Consider the following 20,301-nt stretch of genomic DNA (forward strand, 5'->3'; position numbering starts at 1 on the left):
ATTCTTGAAAAATGGTAGAGATCAGATCGGCGACTCTCGGCTTACTGGTCGAGCGGCCACCTTCTTAAACCGTCAGTGGTCGATCAAACGTATCGTTAATCTTTGGACATGTCGTAACTACACTGCACTGCGCTGCTCTTCAGCGGAGAAATAAGCCTTACTTTTTTTTGGGTAACTGGGAAATCGCAAGGATGAGTGAGAATTACATAGCAAATCTTACTCCATTCAGGTACAAACGAGCGGGTGCACTTCAACCTCGGCATGGTCTGCATGGACGAGGGCGACGCGGAGTGCGCCGAGCGCTGGTTCCGCGCCGCCGTCCATTTGAAGCCAGACTTCAGATCTGCTCTCTTCAACTTGGCCTTACTCCTCGCTGACCGCCGGAGACCGTTGGAAGCGGCTCCGTTTTTGAAGCAACTTGTCAAGCATCATCCGGACCATGTGAAAGCATTGGTGCTATTGGGAGACATCTACATCAACTCTGTCAAAGATCTGGATGCTGCTGAGAGTGTAAGTTCCTTTTTTTTCTTATATATTTTTAACTTTTTCATCGTTTCTCAATTTTTGTGTAAATGACAAACCCATACCTATATATATCAGCACTAGCGTAGTTATTCTTTAAAATGTCATTTAGTTATGAAAGATGAAATTTCTACAACTCCATATTTCGGTAACAAATTAAATATAACTTTTAAAATGTTTAACAAGATAAAAACATTCAAGACTTCAGCGGAAATCGAACCAACCCTTTTATCTCATTAAATATTCTAGGAATTGTTATTTCATAAAATTTCTAAATTTGTGAATTGTTTGTCTACCATATCTTCCTTTGTGGGTATACCTATGTATATTTATTATAATTTGTTTATGTTCAGTGTTACCGGCGCATCTTGGAGCTGGAGCCGGACAACGTGCAAGCGCTCCACAACCTGTGCGTGGTGGCCGTGGAGCGCGGCAAGCTGGCCGCGGCGGAGGAGTGCCTGTCACGCGCCGCCGCGCTCGCGCCGCACGAGCGCTACATCCAGCGGCACCTCGCCGTCGTGCGCGCGCGCCGCGCCTCTCCCGCGCCCGCCTCCGCCTCCGCCTCCGCCTCCGCGCCCGCGCCCGCGCCCGCCGAGGTCCGCGCCCGGTGGAACTACATCCCCCAACAACCGCCCGACCCCCACGAGGTCGACGACTCATAGCGTAAAATCAACATGTAAATATTAACGAACACCAATCAAATTCGGCCAATGTAATCGGTTTCCAAATTCTTTGATCAGGGTACTCTTCTATTGTTTCCATTTTGCTTTCAAATTCTATTTTTGCCATCATTACGCCATTGATCTCCGAGTTAATTTGCGTACGGCGTTTCGTGATATTATTACACCATAATTGTAACATTGTGTATGCCATAATTATGTCTAATAGGTATGTTATTGTGTAGAATATGTTGAAACGAGCTTTCATCATTATTAGCCTGGTATACGGACTACGGATAAAGATCTGTTTTAATGTAAATTGGGAATAGTTTTATAGGAATGTATAAACTGTTTCCTAAACTATGTATGTCTAGTCACCATTGTGAAATTTCGATCAAATTTAAGTTGTGTTTTGTTTACGATAGGTAGAAGACATTGCATTGTTATAATAAAACCTGTGCTTCTAGGCGTCGGGAATAGCATAGCCATGCCCGCGCATCGGCCACCCCCTACTAAATAAAAGATAATAATAACTACATAATTGCATAGTTAAGTTGAAACATCTTGAATGGATAAAAACTGAAGGAGTCGGATTGGTAAGAGCGATTGACTGAGTCTTTAGTCCATTGTATTGCAAGTGAACATATTGTATTCTAATTGTAAAGTAAGGTAATAATTATCCATTTATTTTAAAATTCGTTCTAGTCTCTTAGTGAACATTTTTGTAATGTAACCAACTTATAAGTACTTGGATTATGTGTTTAGGAACTTTTGTAATTCAAACATTTGCCAGTAAATGCATTTTTAGTAATAATATTTTTTTGTGTGTAGGAAATTCAGCAAACTTATCTGACTTGTATCTATGAATTTCTTGACATCCCCAATACGGATGACCTAAAACAAAAAAAAAATATTATTTTCGTAAATGCTAATGTTATATTGTAAAAATAAATGAAAGTGATTGACCGTTATTAGATATAGATGTGAAAAATGTAATGTTGTTAATGTTTTAAGATAAAAAAAGTAACTTTTGTAAAAACTGAATTTTTTACAATGTCTTGAAACATACCTGGCGATGACTCTGGCTGGAGTTGGTAAATTCGTAAGGACCCCGAATATTATAACTATTTGTCGTCAAAACGTTTATTTTTATAAAATAAAAACGATGTTTCAAACGACTTGTTTGTTTCATTGTATTGTTATATGTACTTCCTAGCGGCCCATCCCGTCTTTGCTCAGATAAAACTATAAGTCTAAATTAACCTTCTCAGAAATCACACTATCTATTAGTGGAAACCCTTGTGATCTTATTGACCTTATCAGCCAGTCAACCTCATTCAACCATAAGGCTGACTGATTCAGGCATATTTATCACCCACTTAATTTGTCTGACATATGATATTTGAAAGTGGTGAAACATGCCTTATGTCTGAATAATAAAACAACCATATTGTGTAAAAGATTCACTATATTGTTTTGTACAGTGAGCGATTCACAGATTCAACACAATATCGCCTTCGTTACACGCCTTAAAAATATTTCTCATTCGATCCCACTATGCCTTCAATTACTAGTTACAATATTTGTAGAATTGCTTCCAAATGTTCATTCACTAGAAGTTTCAAAATCACTAAAACAATGTCGATAAAGTTACACGCACACAGGTCTATCACAAACTTTGTGTAAACAAACTATATCTAGCTGTCAATTTTTGCAATGAAATAGATCTAAACAAAATTGCCGTCAAGCAAAATTATACACTATTACAACTTAATAGGGAATAATTTCATTGAACATCAACATAATGACTAGACTGTGAAGGTACAAAATAACATTTCACTTTATACTACGATAAAGATATAGAAATCTAATTAAAGGTCTACATTTAAGGAGGGTTTTTATGGAATTGTAACGCATACGTGCATGCGTACGCTACACCAGCAAGGATTCCATACAATAAACACATATCGCTACGCATTTGGTGTGCAACCACCTTCGATGTCAAAAATTATGATAGACCTGCATCTCTGGACAGCTAGCAATACTCAAGACTTTGATACCTATACATTAAGTACTATCACGGTTTGCAGTCCATTTGTATGTACATCTTCAACAATACAATCAAAATTAATAGATATTCTTGAAAGTACTAATTCTCAATCCATAATCGTAACGAAAACGAATCGTAACATAAACTATCGAATGTCAAATAAAGGAATATAATTTACTATGTACAATTTGCCGTAAAGCAAAGTTTACAATAACTTAGTAGCTATGCACTTAGTAAGTACATGGGTTAGGCCACCGCAGTGTAAACTTTAACTTAACGAGATTATCAGTTCGTTCACAATCCTTGGATAATCTTGGATAAATATAACTGCTTATCATAGAAATATTGCTGCCGTGACAATTTTTAATTACAGAAGATAAAAATAATCTTATACAACATTTGATATTTTCATATTCGTCTTGCGTTCTAAAAAAAGAAATTGCTCTGGCATAAAAATAAATTGTTCTGACTTAAAAATAAAACAATGTTATTAGTTTGAATTACATTGAACAGAGCCTTCTTGACATATGTATTGAACGCTTACTAATTGCATAGTCACTAAATTCGTGTAAACTTAAAGTAAAATCAACAAAATCTCAAACATTCGCGCGCTCCGCACATTTACACTTAATTTTCTAACTCTAATACACTTATTTCGATGGACTTAATATATTTTGTTGTTCCTGTTACTTTACTATTGCTGTTTGATAACGTTTGAAATACAAATATAAGGCCACACCTTTATTTGACCGATACTAGTACATAGAAATAACGGAAGTAAGAATCACAAATCACAATCACTTTTATGCTACGAATAAATAAACGTGGAAATGTAACTATCATACAATGAGCGCTTCTATTTTGGCACCACAATGCACACAAATGAGCAGCAATTACAACAAGAAATAATTGCACGCGATTGGAAGTTTCAAGACCCGCACATGCGCACAGGAATTCCGCCGCTTCCCTACTCTTGTGCCCATGCATAAGCCGAACGTTGTTTGGATGGTGATATGATATGATATAAACACTAAAATAAATTTGTATATTGATTTTTCATTAAATGTTATTTACAACGAAAATAAATACATTTTCATAAAACCAACAGGAAATTATGAAATGAAACAAAGAACCAACAAATTTTGATAAAGTACAGTCTGTCAAGAAAGTGAAGAAACTAAATGAGCCGCTGTCTTCTTTTGGCTGGCAACTGGGTGTTTATCAACCAATCTTGACCTTTCTATTTGATGTTGCAATGCCAAAAAATGTAGTGCGTCAAAAATCAGTTTTTTCACTTTCTTGACAGACTGTATATGTTCTTCGGAAAAAAGGTGGCAACTCTATACCCAACGAACCGCAGACAACCATTTTTCCTTCTGAATTGTACGGAAACGGTAGCAATGAAATCATTTATAACTACTAATGCTTAATAATGCTTATTATCATCCTCCAAATTTAAATCTATATTAATGTAACAATATTTCATTTACGTAACTCGCGTTGAGTCTCCATACTGTTATAAAATCACGGGTGTATGTTGCATAACACATTCCGAGATTCGTCAAATAGATTTATAACTTAAGAAATGTAATTCCATTGCCTTTCATGTCAGAATGGTTTCTACACCACTTTACCACACACGATGGCATATTTGTACTTTTTACGATGTAATTACACAAAAATATCGCACGATTAACACTACTCGTCTGGCGCTGGGCCGCGGTTATAATATTTGTTACGCGACGCCCACCATATCTATACCATGGAACCATTTTTTAGCGTTGTTAGAATTCTATGTTTATTTATTCGTAGCTTTTATAACATTTATTTAGCGATCAGGAGCACTATTTTTGAGATTGTGACTCACCGAAATTGCGTAGGAGTTGAATTATGTTTCCATCGACAATCATGTATTTTATTATCATTCTATGTCGAATGACAGGTTTTATGTGATATATTTCGTATATTTTTATCGTTCTATGACGATTTTTTGACAGGTTTTAGGTAGTTTGGTTAATGTACCTACCTTAATATTCTATTCCTTTTCTTCGGCATAACACAAAGTCAAAAATATCGCTCCAAGTCGTAAATTGCAGAATTCAATAAGTTTTCCTATGTGGTAACTTATAATATTACTAACAAATTTACTAGTACTTTCTTGGTAGACACATTATAATACTTTTGTAAATGGAACGGTTGAATAATTCTGCAATCCAACCCAGGAAAATAAACATTTTTCTTTCTGAAAATGAGTTTTTCATTACACGTTCAACGAAATCATAAAAGAAGTAAAGTATAAACTTATTTGAAAAAAAACAGGCTCATGATTGAGTGGATTAACATCATGTTTGTCTCACTTCATTATTATCATTAGATTTTTATTATTCTAATCTGCCTCTACATAGAACAAAATTTAACTCACAAAATGAAAGAAGGAACCGTTTCTGACCTATTGCACTGTATTTTTGTGAAAATCCTGCCATGCAGTATTTTCCTAGCTAACTAATAAAAATTGTATTCAAATATTCAGTAATACGTCCAAACTCATGTACTTGATATTTTGTTTTGTTTCTTAGCATTGTCTTGCTAGATTAGAAATATACCTAATAAAAAAAAAGAAATATCTATCAAATATAGAAAATAACAAAAAAGAAAACAGCTACATTATTGTCTGTTGCATTTGCGGTTTCGAATCTCGAAACAGCGTCACTTTGGAAAAAAAAATTACCTTTTGAGGTACACAAAAATAAATCAATTTCATTACATTCAAAAATTATTAAAGTCAAATATAATTTTGGCAAATGGTGGAAGAAAAAGAAAGATTTAACGCTAAACTGGAAACTACTTATATTTAAAAATCTAAGTCCATGAGTATGAACTGTCAAATGTGTAGAATACTTAGTTCCCGAGTACAAATCTACGCTAAATGGTACACAACGACACAGCTGTTGTATAAAAATATTCGAGTATATAAAAAGTGGAGGCAAAGGGCCGATAGGCACCATGTATTGTTACATTTGAAGCACCCACAAATAATCGAAAGTAATTTTAAGCATCCATTTTCTGTCAATACAATTGAGATGTTCAAGGAGTTAAAAATACTTTGGAATATTCGGGTGATTGAAAACTGATATTAAGCTGAGTTTACACTGAAGCGACATTTTATAACACAAATTTTTTCACGAACATAGGAAAATGTTCCTTTCATTTCATTTTCAAAAATAATTTTCATCACAACTACTAGAAAAAAAGAGCTTGAAAAACCATGACCCTTAATGTAAACACAGCTTTACGATTTAAAAGTATAAAGCTAGCCAAATTACTACAAGACAGAAATAAAAACTAACAGAGTTATTTTCTAAACATCTACTTGCAACGTCATAATCAAATTACTAACTAAATGAATGCTCAATTTCACCCCAACAAAAGACATTTAAGGCCGGCACACACCGACTGCGTAATCTAACACACACTTGACAAGTTATTTTGTATGGAATTGTAATTTTATACAAATATCTCGCACGCATACGCTTTATACAGTTGGTGTGCACATGCCTTTAGGTGTTCGAGACATCATTATCATTAAAAATTCTGTACAAACACTAACAAAACGCATTACAAACAAGTTTACTAATCAAAGTTACTATTCAAACATTATATCCTCTGAAAAGACGAGAAATATTATTTTTTCGACAATACCAAATTAGGTACTATCTATTACGTTGGGTCAAAGCTACCTGTCCCATAAAGTATGTACTTACTGTGTGTAAATTATGTACATTTAAATGTGAGCTTTAAAGCTTCCACTTTAGATATAGTTTATATTGGCAACAATTTAACTCACACCTACTCTGGTTGTCATTGTAAATTATGTCTACAGATGACGCCCTAAAGCTCACTTTTCCATAAACATTATTTTTCGGATGCGAGCGCTTTTGTCATAAGTAAGGCTAGGACAATAATATTTTTAAAAGTAATTTGTAATACTAAATGCTCATTCAAAATGTAGGTTTGGTAGACATCGACTGTTCATAGTCTTTGCAGGGTCACCGGTTGATGCTATCTTGTATTTTCTTACTCACTAAAAAGTGGTATAAATCGAGTCCAATAAAAATAATATCAATAAAGAACATTTTCAATTCAAACGTTCATGAATTTGTGCCTTTTTAAACTGTCGAAGAATCAATTTGAAAATCATGTTGCATGCTACTTAACCATATCTTTCATCATAATAATTTTACATTATGTAAGTGCTGTATATTTCCACTCCATAAATATTTTATTCCTTAAACGATTTATTATATTTTCATTCAGAAATCGGAAGAGTCACAAGTGTAACTGAGTATCAGAAAAAAAGTGGCCTCAGTAATGTCAAACTGTATTGCATTACTTTCGCTTTGCAACCGCCAGAGGGAACACTACTAGTGCGTGAAAACCATCAAAACTCACATAATTTACAAATCCGCAAAGTCACAGTTTGGGGGTATGACGCCATGACACTAAGCTGTGGCCTCCGCTTCGTATTCCTCGGTTTCAAAATCATGTACCTCGTCTTCCTTCTGTTCTTGTTTCTGCTGCGCTAGTAAGTGGCCCTTCTTGTACGCAGTCATCTCCTGAAATGTTAAAAGTTGCCATTAAAGTTCCATTCTTTGATAATATTTGATAACTGATCTGAGGGGTTTTCCGGTTCCTTCCACATATATTAACCGTCGGAGCCCAGGGTGTGCTTTTAGACTAGATACACAAATACAATTACAAAAGCTCAAATCAGAGACAATGTTGAAATTCAAAGTCGATATATGGGATTTTTTTAAAGAATCGATTTAATGTTTCTTATCAATCACTTAATAAAATATGTGCACGCAGTTATTACTTAAAACAAAGACATGAGTTCCGATTAAGGAACTTTCAGTAGTACATTGTACTAGCCAACAGTGGGAACTACATCTATGTTCAAACACAATCTTCAAAACCACCTACTTTCTTACTATTTTCTTACTTCGCCTTAAGGATAAAGAGAATAGGATATAAACACACATTTTAATTTTTGTACTATTTCGAATGCAATGAAGTTATTTCCTGCGATGTCAATGTCATGTTACTTCGACTTGAGAACATATCTCGCCTTGTCTTGTCTTGCTCTGAGAGCTGTTCGCACTTGGACTTAATCTCAACAGCGGCCGCCCACAGCCGACCTAACTTGTTGGTATGTCTCCCATGGAATACGCTGGGCTGTTTAGTTTCGAACTCACGTCGACTTGAGAACAAAAACAATATGATACAAACACTCACCCTATCATATCTCGCCTTGTCTTGTTCTGAGAGCTGTTCGTACTTGGACTTAGTCTCGGCATCAGCGGCCGCCCACAGCCGACCTAACTCCTTGGCGATGTCTCCCATAGAGTACATCGGGTTGCTCGCCTTCACTTTGGAACGTTCGTCGTTGCAGAACCAGAAGAATGCGGAGCTGTTGACAAATTATAATAAATAAATTTGAATAATCGTTGTTCTTAATGGCAACAACACACCAACCAAAAAGTCATTTGTTATAATCAAGATTTTTTGGCTTATAATAAGCTGTTTAGTTTATCAAAGTTAAAAAGGGAGTAATGGAAAGGACTCAAAAAACTATATACAAATAAGTAGTACCCTTATACTTAATTTTAAATTCACATTGTCATATCACAACAAGTAAATAAATAAAAAATAAAATAAAATGAATTTACTAAGTGAATAGAAATGTCATGACCAGCCACTCACAGCGATCTCTTGGGCGCGTTGGGATCCTTGACCTGCCGCTTGCGCCCGCGCACCTTCACATCTTTGGGCGGCACGTAGTTCTGCATCTCCAGGTCGTAGCGTCTCTTGTCCTGCTCTGCCATCTCGTGGAACCTCAGCTTCTCCTTCTCTGACATGGTCTGTGGAGTAAATGCTTGTTGATAAGAGTCAATACGGGACCGGACAACGCATGGATCAAAAATATGCAATATTATGATAGAATGCATATATAAATGAACCCATCTTGCGAATTTTCGTACTGAATTAAACTTGATTTTTGGCTAACGGCTTGATTTATTAAACGACAAACTTTCTTTAGTTAATGAACAATTAGTAAGGGGCATTTTGGTAAGTCCAATTATCGCCTAAAAAAGTTGTTTTTTGTAATATCATGGGACTTTGGTTACTGATGGTATTCTTTCACTGACGACCCAGACCCTACCTAGGCTCCGACATTCTGCGGCTGAGGAAGTAACTGTGAAAACGCTTAGATGGGAGAGAGATGAATAGGGAATAAAAGTAAATAGAAGCGGTGGTAGTCCAGTGGTTAAGACCGTCCGACTATGATCAAAAGGTTCGAATCCTACTCATGCCACATCGAGTTTGGATACCAGTCCGACTCATGTATGTATAGTAGGCATAGACCATCACATACTTCCAGCGAACCAGATATTTTCCTACTGACCAATTAGTTGACAGTTTAGTTCACTAATGTGTATACATACAACTTGCCACTAGATGTCGATAGGTTATCATAAAAGTCATGTCAGATGACTTAGGCGACTTGTATAAAATCTGACAGTGTTAGCAATAAATATTAGAACAAATCACACAGATTGAGCTAGTCCCAAAGTAAGTTCGAGACTTGTGTTATGGGATACTAACTCAACAATACTATATTTTATAACATATACATACGTAAATAAACATCCAAGACCTGAGCCAATCAGAAAAAGATAATTTTCCATCATGACCCGACCGGAGATCAAACCCGGGACCTCTCGGTTCAGAGGCAAGCACTTTACAACTGCGCCACCGAGGCACGCGTCACACACGTCACACACAATAATACACACGATAAGAAAGATGGGAATAAAAAAGCTGACTTACATTCCACCTCTCAGCGCACTTCTTGGAGAAAGCTGCAAAAATTACATTTTCATCAGGGTGCTTCTTCTTGTGTTCTTCGCGACAAGTTTGTACAAAAAAAGCGTAGGCGGTCATGCGCCCACGCGGCTTGTTGTAGGGCCGGGCCCGCGGCATCCTGCCTTTGGTCGCGGTTGTTTGCGCCAGTAATGCTTGGTGTTGCGCTTGTTGCTGCAGCTCCTATTAAAAAAAAGAAATTTAAAAAAGAAAATAATAATAATCTGTAAGATGTACTCCAGTTAGATTATTTACATTCAAGAGCACTGCACTAATTAAACTAGGGGTGCCATGGGTCCGAACTAAAGTTCCCATGGCACCCCCAGGGGTGCCCTCCAGGGGAGCCTTGGGTCCGGAATGCCAGTAAAGATGGGAAAATAATTGATATACAATGTCATTTCCTTAGTAATTACCTACTTACTATTTACTTTTAATTTCGGACACAAATGTTTTGTTGTTATTTATTATTTTGTTATGTGGTGGTGTAATGGTTATGATAAGGTCCCAGGTTCAAATACTCTTGCCACATAAGTTGTATACCAATCTGTTTTCATCAACCACCACATGCTTCTGGTGAGGGAAAACTTCGTGAGGAAACCTGCACATTGGTTGATTATTAACTTATGGTGAACTTTACCTGTAATGTAGCAGATTGTCTTTGCAAAGCAGCTTGAATTTGTTGTTGTTGGACTACTTGCATATGATCCTGGAGAGATTGTTGTTGCAGTGTCTGAGCAACTTGTTGTTGCAACACTGCCTGGGCTTGCACAATTGCTTGTGCTTGTGCTTGGCTCACATTCAAAGTTTGTTGCAAACTCTGTGCCAATTGTTGTTGTTGCTGTTGCTGCTGCTGCTGCTGTTGTTGTTGTTGCTGCTGCTGTTGTTGCTGCTGCTGTTGTTGTTGCTGCTGCTGTTGTTGTTGTTGATTTTGTTGATGTTGTTGCAGCATCTGCTGCAAGGTCTGCTGTTGATTCTGCAGTGCTTGTTGCAGATTCTGCTGCTGTTGTTGTTGTTGCAACTGTTGCTGCAACTGACTTTGTTGTTGCTGTATAGCCTGACTCTGCTCCTGCTGAGCTTGTTGTAAGCTCTGGTGATTCTGTTGGATACCATTCGCCTGTTGGTTGCCCTGTTCAGAATCGGGACTTGACTGGTTTTGAGGCTACAACAAAAATAATCATTTTTAGACTTCATAACTTTTGTGGATTAAAATGCAAACATAGTTACCCATCGATGTGATAAATGAAAAACAATTTGGACAAATTGCTGGAGGAAAGTACATACGGATCGGAAAGAATGTTGTATTTTTAACGTTTATAACCTAAGTTTATAATGAATATTCAATATTCAAAATACAATAAGTACACCAACTAAACTTGGTGAGACTGGAACTGAAACCAACGTCAGTCACCCTTTCCGACACTCTGACTAAACACACACTTCCTTCACTTCAAACAGAACAATACAAAACAAATAAACAAAACAAAACTACTGAAAGAAATGAAAACAAAGCAACCAAGTCCATCCATTCCATGGCAACCAACTATAATGATGTCGGTTGTCGATATCGATCAATCAGCGAAATCGATAGTCTATTGGTTTTGCAGCAATAGTAAAATATCGATACAATACCTAATCAATATACAGACATGTTCAAACCACAGTTCAATGAAACTAGGTACCTATGTGACTACGTGCCTTTCTAGAAATTTTCAAGATTGCAAAATAAAGGTCCAAAAATATTATCGAGAATTTCCAAATAAAAGATATGATGAAGTCTATATTTATGTCTGTCTACAATTCAGCATACCTAGGACGAACATATCAATCAATCAATCAGTCAGTAGTAGTATTGTGGCTTTAAAAATCAGTTACACTGTGAAAAATATGGTTCTTAACAATATTTTCAATATATCGTCGAGAAACTTGTGAAATAGAGAAGACAATTAAAAACCACTCTATTTAATAGTAAAGAAAGTCGTTGTATGTGTTTCATTTCACATGACGACCATGCACGACTCTTATCCATGTGGAATATGACTGTAAGTAAGAAAGGAGAGTTAGGTATATGTTGTCATATCAAATTGTGTCGATTCGAAATATCACGATCATAATTTGATCGATACAATAATAGTTCATAAAGGATGCTTGACAAATTTCGATATTATTGCTTATTTTTCGTTCGTTCTTCTTTATAGTAATGTAGATTATTCGCGTCATCCACTTTTTTCAAGGTACAATGTGTCCAATGTAATGTCCAATAATAATTGTCGATTGCAAGAATATCGATAGCACCTATTAAAACTGCGTGGCGACCTTTCAAATCAAGAATGATTTCCGTAGGTGCAGTCGGTCGACAACATAACAAATCACCCTGCGGTGATCTTTATGGTACACTACCTAATAGCGACGAATTTACAAAATAAATTTTGTAGGTTAAGTGCTGTTGACTGTACAAACAAAGACATAAACATGACATAATAAAAAATTAAATAATTTATTTATGTATCGATGTAATTAATTTATATATTAAAAATACTATTGAAAAATGCCTTAAAAACTTTTTATACAATTACTTATTATTAAAAATAATATAGGTGTAGGCACATATTTAAAACTTATATGTGTATTTAAGTATGGTGTATGCATGGATTTAGTAAGTACTACGTTGTACGGAGTACCTGCTAATTCCATAAGTGTATGTATGAGTATGACATGTCTATTTTCAGCATGGATGTACGAAGTAGGTAGGTACCTACCTAATAAATACATGATTTTCAGCTCACTTTTGGCGTTTTTGATATACCGTCGAAAGTTCATTCATTAAAAAAAGTGGAAAAAACATTACATTACTTTAGTGATGTGAAAGTTTCAGTGAATGAATGAAATGTTTTTTTAATTAAGACTGCTTTGTTCTGTCTATGATTTTATTGACGTGGAAAAGTAAAGCTATTATTTAAAATAAACTGCATTAAAAAAATATATTTGCAAACGGAATTTCAGTGCATAGTGTAGTTTGTAAATTATGTACAATGTAACATAAGTATTTTCATTTTTTATTCAGTGGTCAATGCCAAGTAAAAACTTCAAAGGTGTTGACAAATTTTATGGCGGTTATTTAACTGATGGAGTTAGTAAATATTTCCTCGTTCATTTGATGAGTTATGAAAAGAAAGAGAGAACTAAGAACACTTATTGGATGGTATAATATGCGTGATTTACATATGCGTGATATTACATAGTAAGTATTATATCAAAAATGTTATTTTGTTCTCAGAAATGGAGTTTGATAAAACAGTACCTATTTCGTTATTGTAATCGAAATAACTGCTTAATGTATACGTACATTCTGTTTTGACTAGGTGTTTATTAAACAGAGCTAATAAATGCTAAGATTTCTTGGTACTATTCCATACCGTAGGAGATGAATTTTGTTGAGATTCGACAGTTCCAGAGGAGTACCACCATTGTTGTTGCGGAGATTCTTCTCTGGTGTTGTTACCGGTCATAATACGATAATCATAATTCGTTGTGGAATTATCGCCACCATTATTTGAAAATCCACTAGTCATTTTGTAAGTATATAATTGATGAGTGGCAGTAGCAGTGCTTCTTGCAATGTCTTCATTTAATTGTTGTTGGTGCTGTAGTTCACCTGCGCCACCCGGCCACCACGAGGCTTCGTCGCGCGCACCCCAAGCGCCCCCCGTCGCGCCTCGGTCCCCCATATTACAATCGCCGCTTTCGGACAACCAGTTTCTTTATGCCCTGCAGCCAGTACTTCAAATTATCCTTTGTGTTTCAAAACGTACAAAATGCATGTCCTTTCAATTAAAATTTGAATAACCACTTCTACTAAACATATATATAGTGTACTCAGTTATATCTTCACATTTACCACCAACACCTTTCACAAATCAGATTTTATGACAAAGACTTATAGATATTTTGCGTGTTACAACATTTTTAAACACGATTTTATTAATTGTTATTAGAAATACTTTAGTTTCACTTTAATTCAGACAGAAAGCTGCCGGCTACAAGTTCTACTCCACGCGCGTACGTTTTGTCTTCATTTGTACTTAAAGTCAATAAAGTTGGCAACGTCGCATAGCGAGACGCTAAACAAGTGAACAGAGGCGCCCTCAACGCGCAGCGGCCATTACAGAAACGATCGAACATAGACGAAGTGAGACCGAATATGCACGAAACGGCAACAAGTTCGTCCAGCAACCGGTCAATAAGACGATTAGCGCAAACAGAACTATCTGCCTTCGTATTGAAATTCTTTTGTTTCTTTAGCGAGATGAAATAAAACAATAAGACTAAAATATTATGTTGGCATTTATTTTTAGATTATTTGATGAATAATCTTCATTATAGCAGTTAACAAAAGCAAATTCAATGCTATAAAATAATAGGAATAATAAAATTGGGACTGGCCTATATATAAAAAATAAAAAATAGCGTAATACACCGAAAGTGTGTGATGCGCGCACATTCGGTGACATACCTAATTATATTTTTAATTTTTAACATTAAAGAAATATGTTTGAAAGTAATAAATATTTGTCAATCCACCAAAAAAATTGCATAAAGTGATTCAAATAAGCTTAAAATTAATGAAACTTTTTTGAGCAAGCAATGAAATCAAGGATCTATAAATTGGTCGATACTGAAAAGCACGATTAAAACAAAGCAAAATCATACTTACCGATGACATCGTCAATCAATAAAAAAGATGAAATAATAAACAGCGTGTAAACTCTTCAACGGCAAGAGTGAAATCGTCACATAATGATTGGACCTACAAAAACCATTTATAAATTAAAATACTAGTACCTATATTTTGTTCTTTTTATGAATTTAATTATTCTTCCATCTTGATATTAGGTTACATATAAAGTTAAAATACGTGTAGTAACAGACAAAAAAGTAGGAAGTAGTAAGAAAGCATGCATAGAAAAACAATCGAGTTCATTTCTTTAAAATTATATATACAGCTTTATATATTCTATCTAAAATTGTAATATGCAATTTTTTATATATTTTCCAAGTGACTAATTATTTATAGGGTTTTATATTATAGGTAAGTAGTTAATAACATATTAGTTTGGGATTTGTTTTAGTTTAAAATTTTATCATCTAAATATTATATACCTCCGTAAAATAAAACGATGATTATCATTATGATTATTCTCAACCATCCACACCGTAAGACATCCAAGTAACATTTGGCTAATCAAATATGTATGAAATTGATAATAATAACGAAAGCACATCGTCATTATGAAATATATAAGATAGAGTAATAAAAAATATGCTTTTAAGTTTAAATATAGGTTCCTATTCCTACTAATACGAAAGCAAAATAAAAAAATATTAGGTATTTCACCGATTTTGACAAAATATATTTACGAGCAAATACATAACCATATAAGCCGATATGTGAAATCGACACAAAACAATTGTCAATGAACACCTATCACTGTTGATTCTCAATACCCTGTTCCATATAATAATATTAATACAACGCCTTACTGACAATATTCAGTGAAGTAAAAGCTGCATAATATATATTGGATGGCTAGCAAAGTTGCTAAGGTAAGGTGGGATAAGCTGTAGCCGCACTTAGGGTTTTAGCCCTAACATGTAATATGCATATGTTTTACCCACGAAGTGCGGCTGCACCTAGGTCTAGCGGGCTAAACCTTAGCTAGTGAGCTAGACCTAGTTGTAGCCCGCTTATTTCCGGTACTGGAAGTATTATAATCTGTGTCTCCGGCAAGGCCTAAGTTTAGGCTTTATCATACTGGCTAGATCTAGATGCAGTCGATCACATATTTAAGATTAGATTCATTAATGTATATCCGTGGTCCATGAATTCTAGTACCCATATATATGTAAGTGTATACTATTTTCGACCTTTTTTTTGATATTACTTACATTTAGATGATGTCATGTTCCATTTCTATTTCAGTCTATTATGTAAAAAATCTGATGCCCTCATATTTAGGTACTAGCATTCATGTTAGGTTTTAAAAAAAATATGCACGCGAAATAACCTAATCTTAAATTTACATCTAACAATCTGCGAGCACTTAGGTCTAGCCGGTATGATAAAGACAAAACCTAAGCTTAGGATAGATCTAAAATTATGAAATTTACATAATTTTATCATTCTCCAAAATGTTGTAAATTTAAAATTAATTTAATATTTTCAAAAACTAAATAAAGTTTTTACATTAAGTCTTAGAAAAATAATCTGTTTTTAGGAAATAAGTACATACATATTTTTTATAAAAGTATTTCGTGTAAACTGACAAAATAATATGTTATACCTAGGCATATACGCATGTATTAAATATCAAATATAACATTTATGACTTAAGGTTCTGGAAATATCAAGAAAGTCTTAACATAAATATTTACATAACCTTACTTTTTTTAAAATTTCATCACAAGAGAAAATCTTTTAATTTTAAAACAAATACGGATCTACGAGATCCTAATTCTGTTGTTTGCATAGGTAGTAGACAAATAACTGGTATGTTTTAAAAACAAAACAACAAGAACAGAATCACAAGATTCTAAGCAGACAGGTACTCACCTACAACTATACAATTTTTTCATATGGTTATGTACATAGGTATACGTAATGTCACTTCGGCCTACGGCAGCCATTTGCTTACAAAATTAGAATGTATAAAACTATAAATATCACTTTCAACATATCACCTATAGTTAGTAATTTTATATTTTTCGTATTCCAAATTCTTAATAATAAACATTATGTAATTAGGTCCTTTTATGACAAATTATGAAACTCACCGCGCAAATGTTTAGTTTAAGAGCACACGATTTCAGCGCTTATTACGTAGGGAATTTTGTGTTCGTCGCAACGAATATATGAGTAGACGGACGATGTCACTAACAAAAAATATGATTGGTTTAAATTGAATGTGCCGCCAACAAGGAACCAATAGTAAAGCCAGCGTCGGCTTTATTTTTTGTTTATATTACAACATAGCTACATCTACTCTACGTTGCCTCATTGCACTGATGCACACATTCACAGTACGAACTATTTTCACCAACGAAAATGTATTATGAATATTGTTCAATTTGCTTGACTAAACTGTACGTTATGTCTTTGTACTAGAGTTCGTGATTAATTGAATGAGGGTGAATGAATGAGAGAACGACAACGGGGGACAGCACTACACAAATCAAATGGCGATCGGTCGGTGCGAAAGTCTGTCGCATTCTCGTTTAATATTTGGTGTATATCAGGTTCATTTAAATTTATTTGAAGAGTATAATTGCACCAAAATCTGGTTTATTTGTATCTGAAGACTAGATGTTAAAATAAATTGTATCAAGTTAATCTCACTGTAATAACTTCGTTACTAGAGCTGTGATGAACATTTTTGTGCTTATGTGCAGTGAATAAAGAATTACTGTGATCACATATGGACCGAGGTGTTAAAACTGTATAGACGAGCATATATTTGCCGTGTAGTAATTGGAATAATACTTTGAAATGTTCATTGTTGTGAGAAATTCTAACCTCAACTGTGCGTCTTTGTGAATACGTCGGAACTTTTCCTGTCGCCTGGTACGAAATCTACGTAAAAGTTTACCTCATTTGTTATATATGATTCAACGCGAGTATCAAATGAACAACGGGTTTAGTACAGGAGAAGAAGATTCAAGAGGTAATTTGGATCAAATATGTTGCCTTGTGGATGATGGTGAGCGATGCAGACGGTCTGCTGGGAACGCCGCATACAGCAAGCGCATTCAGAAGACTGTCACGCAGAGAAGGCTCAAACTCAATATAGATCTTCAGGTAAGTCATACACAACACATGTGGTATGGTATTATTATTTTCATATTGTAATTAATTTGTTCTGAATATCAGACTTTATCTATGCATGGAGATAAGATCTTGATTTCTTTCTAATATATCGAAATATTTAAGCATTTTATGCATTTTAAAGACCACAGGGTATTATTTCCAGGCAAGGCATACATACATTTGTGATTTTCACAAAAACATGATACAATGTGCAAGAACTAAGCAGAGGAGAGTTAAGGACTCTGAAGACGATAGCAATGAGGCTGAGATGGATTCACCAGAAGTAGACTGGTTTCAATTGCAAGTGCCCACGTTGAGGAGGTACAAGAAGCACTATAAGGTCCCCACTAGGCCGGGATGGAACAAGGCTCAATTAGCTGAAGTAAGTTTATTTAAGTTTTGTTGCATAATCTTCCAAGTTACTCTGTCATTTGGTGATATCCATCAAATTTTAATTACGGAGATGCTACTTTTTTATTTCACTCTTGACAAACCTGCTATGTAAGTAAAAATTCAAAAAAAGGTGTATTATATAATCCATTAGTTGATCCCCTTTACAGTAGCTTGCAGTACATGTACCTACATAGAATTTTGTGTAGTCACATTTTGGGTAGCACAAGGTGTGATATATGTTAAAATAAATAAATGGATAATACTCCACTTTAACCTTACATCATGATGTAAGGTTAAAGTGGACCCATGGGTCCAATGGAGAAAACACAGAAATGGGCACAACACATCTAGAACCCAAAAAAATTTGGTGATTATATATATACAAATATTTCCCCACACAAGGATTTGAGCCTCCAGATAGTGGATGGGTGTGGTAACTATTCAACTGTTTGTCAACAGATTTTTTTAAAATACCCAAATGTAATGATTATTTGGTTTTGTTAGGACATTGTCTAGAATCTAGAAAAATATATAACTTGAAAAATTCTTACTCTTTATGCTATATGTCTACAGGAATAGTCCTTGGGCAGTTTAGGTTCATTACTTGAAACTTGATAAGTATTTACTAAACTGTATTTTTTTACAGGCTATTCAGAAACACTTCAAGTCATTACCAGTCAATGAAAAGGAAATCACAACATACTTCATTTACATGGTGAAAACAAACGGCAATAAATTGGACCAGAAAAATGGAATAAATTCAGATTCCCTTTAATTTAGTGTATGTGACTGTTATTTACATAAATGTAGTTTTAACATTTAGATATAAGTCCATGACTCCTCAATTTTCTCTTATATTTTCAATCTACAATCTAGATACTTTACAAAAGTATAGATATATGAATTGAGAATCATTATGAATATATTTTGAAGTATATTACTTCATGCCAAATTGATAATGCTACAGATTGCAATGAAATAAGCAATAGCATGGATTGGATTGGTATTAATTTTATTTTAAGAATGCCCAAATGAACTTCTGTAGATTTGATTTCAAGTTTTTGTTAATATCAATTTACAGAGTTCAAAATGATTATTTATTGTACCACTTAGCATAGTTTGATGAATTTTCAATAGTGTTAATTACGAAATCTTAACAGCTCTCATATACGTAGCTCAGTAGCAGTTGTGAAGATAGCATACAAGCATGGTGGAAGACATAAATGAACCCAATTATAAATATATGGTCGGGGAATATTTGCCTCATATTACAACTCATCTTCAGAACCAAAATTATTTGATGATATATAACCATCATCTGTTATTTTTTTCTGATTCTAAACTTACTATCACACTTTTGTCACTAATTTCAATTAAAAGTTTCAATTAGGTGAATAAATATTTCTTTGGCTAGCTAGCTTATCTGGCTAGCTCTTTATTACTCCATATGCTAAAATCAATTGACAGTCTATATTTAAACTTCAATGTGCTAATTTCAAAAATGTGGTTGTGGTGTGAAAACCTTTAAACTTTAGTAAAACTATTTTCTGATGTGAATTTTCAGTTTGTGTTATAAATTCAGCTGAAGTAAAAATAACATGGATGAAAAAAAATATTTTTAATTTAATCTCACTATTACGTATTCATAACAGAGTAATTTATTTAGTAAAGTTGGAAAATTTTTCAAACTGTTTGCACTCACAAAAGGTTTGAGTGTTCTAAACCTTTTTAAAAACCCAAATAAAACGTACAATCAATTTAGTGCTTGTGAATAGTTTTTACAAATTTTATTCCACATAATTGACAAGTGTATTCTGTGAGATATCGATTTTTCAGGTTGGTGGATTGAGTGTTCTAGGTAGTGACCTAGTAAGTGACCAGTACCTACTTTCTCGATG

General features: G+C 34.5%; 3 protein-coding genes across 5 annotated transcripts in view; 2 read left to right on the plus strand and 1 right to left on the minus strand.

Annotated features, from left to right (window-relative positions):
• Tmtc3 (Transmembrane O-mannosyltransferase targeting cadherins 3) overlaps nucleotides 1-2,357 on the plus strand; it is a 137,960-nt gene extending 135,603 nt beyond the window's left edge. The window contains exons 11-12 of the mRNA XM_053744166.1: nucleotides 230-510; nucleotides 876-2,357. Coding sequence (XP_053600141.1) covers nucleotides 230-510; nucleotides 876-1,184 — 590 coding nt within the window. The 3' untranslated portion in view covers nucleotides 1,185-2,357. The remainder of the gene's footprint in view (nucleotides 1-229; nucleotides 511-875) is intronic.
• Nucleotides 2,358-2,631: 274 nt separating this feature from the next.
• Nucleotides 2,632-17,118, minus strand: LOC128669088 (high mobility group protein DSP1-like). 3 transcript variants are annotated; one of them, XM_053743557.1, is made up of 7 exons: nucleotides 16,981-17,118; nucleotides 14,864-14,956; nucleotides 10,790-11,311; nucleotides 10,120-10,335; nucleotides 8,992-9,149; nucleotides 8,524-8,698; nucleotides 2,632-7,844 (listed from the first exon to the last, which is right to left on the minus strand). In XM_053743557.1, exons 2-7 carry the CDS (start codon nucleotides 14,870-14,872, stop codon nucleotides 7,731-7,733), a joined length of 1,194 nt encoding a protein of 397 aa, XP_053599532.1. In that variant the 5' UTR covers nucleotides 14,873-14,956; nucleotides 16,981-17,118; the 3' UTR covers nucleotides 2,632-7,730. The 3 variants fall into 3 exon arrangements, with proteins under 3 accessions (XP_053599532.1, XP_053599533.1, XP_053599531.1); XM_053743558.1 differs by lacking the exon at nucleotides 16,981-17,118 and adding an exon at nucleotides 16,760-16,974; XM_053743556.2 differs by lacking the exons at nucleotides 14,864-14,956; nucleotides 16,981-17,118 and adding an exon at nucleotides 13,566-14,374.
• Nucleotides 17,119-17,207: 89 nt separating this feature from the next.
• Sap30 (SIN3-associated polypeptide 30) lies at nucleotides 17,208-19,802 on the plus strand. Its single transcript, XM_053743569.2, has 3 exons — nucleotides 17,208-18,001; nucleotides 18,174-18,392; nucleotides 19,050-19,802. Exons 1-3 carry the CDS (start codon nucleotides 17,807-17,809, stop codon nucleotides 19,176-19,178), a joined length of 543 nt encoding a protein of 180 aa, XP_053599544.1. The 5' UTR covers nucleotides 17,208-17,806; the 3' UTR covers nucleotides 19,179-19,802.
• The last annotated feature ends 499 nt before the right edge of the window (nucleotides 19,803-20,301 follow it).

This window comes from Plodia interpunctella, chromosome 4 (assembly GCF_027563975.2).
Source record: "Plodia interpunctella isolate USDA-ARS_2022_Savannah chromosome 4, ilPloInte3.2, whole genome shotgun sequence".
NCBI classification, from domain to species: Eukaryota; Metazoa; Arthropoda; class Insecta; order Lepidoptera; family Pyralidae; genus Plodia; species Plodia interpunctella.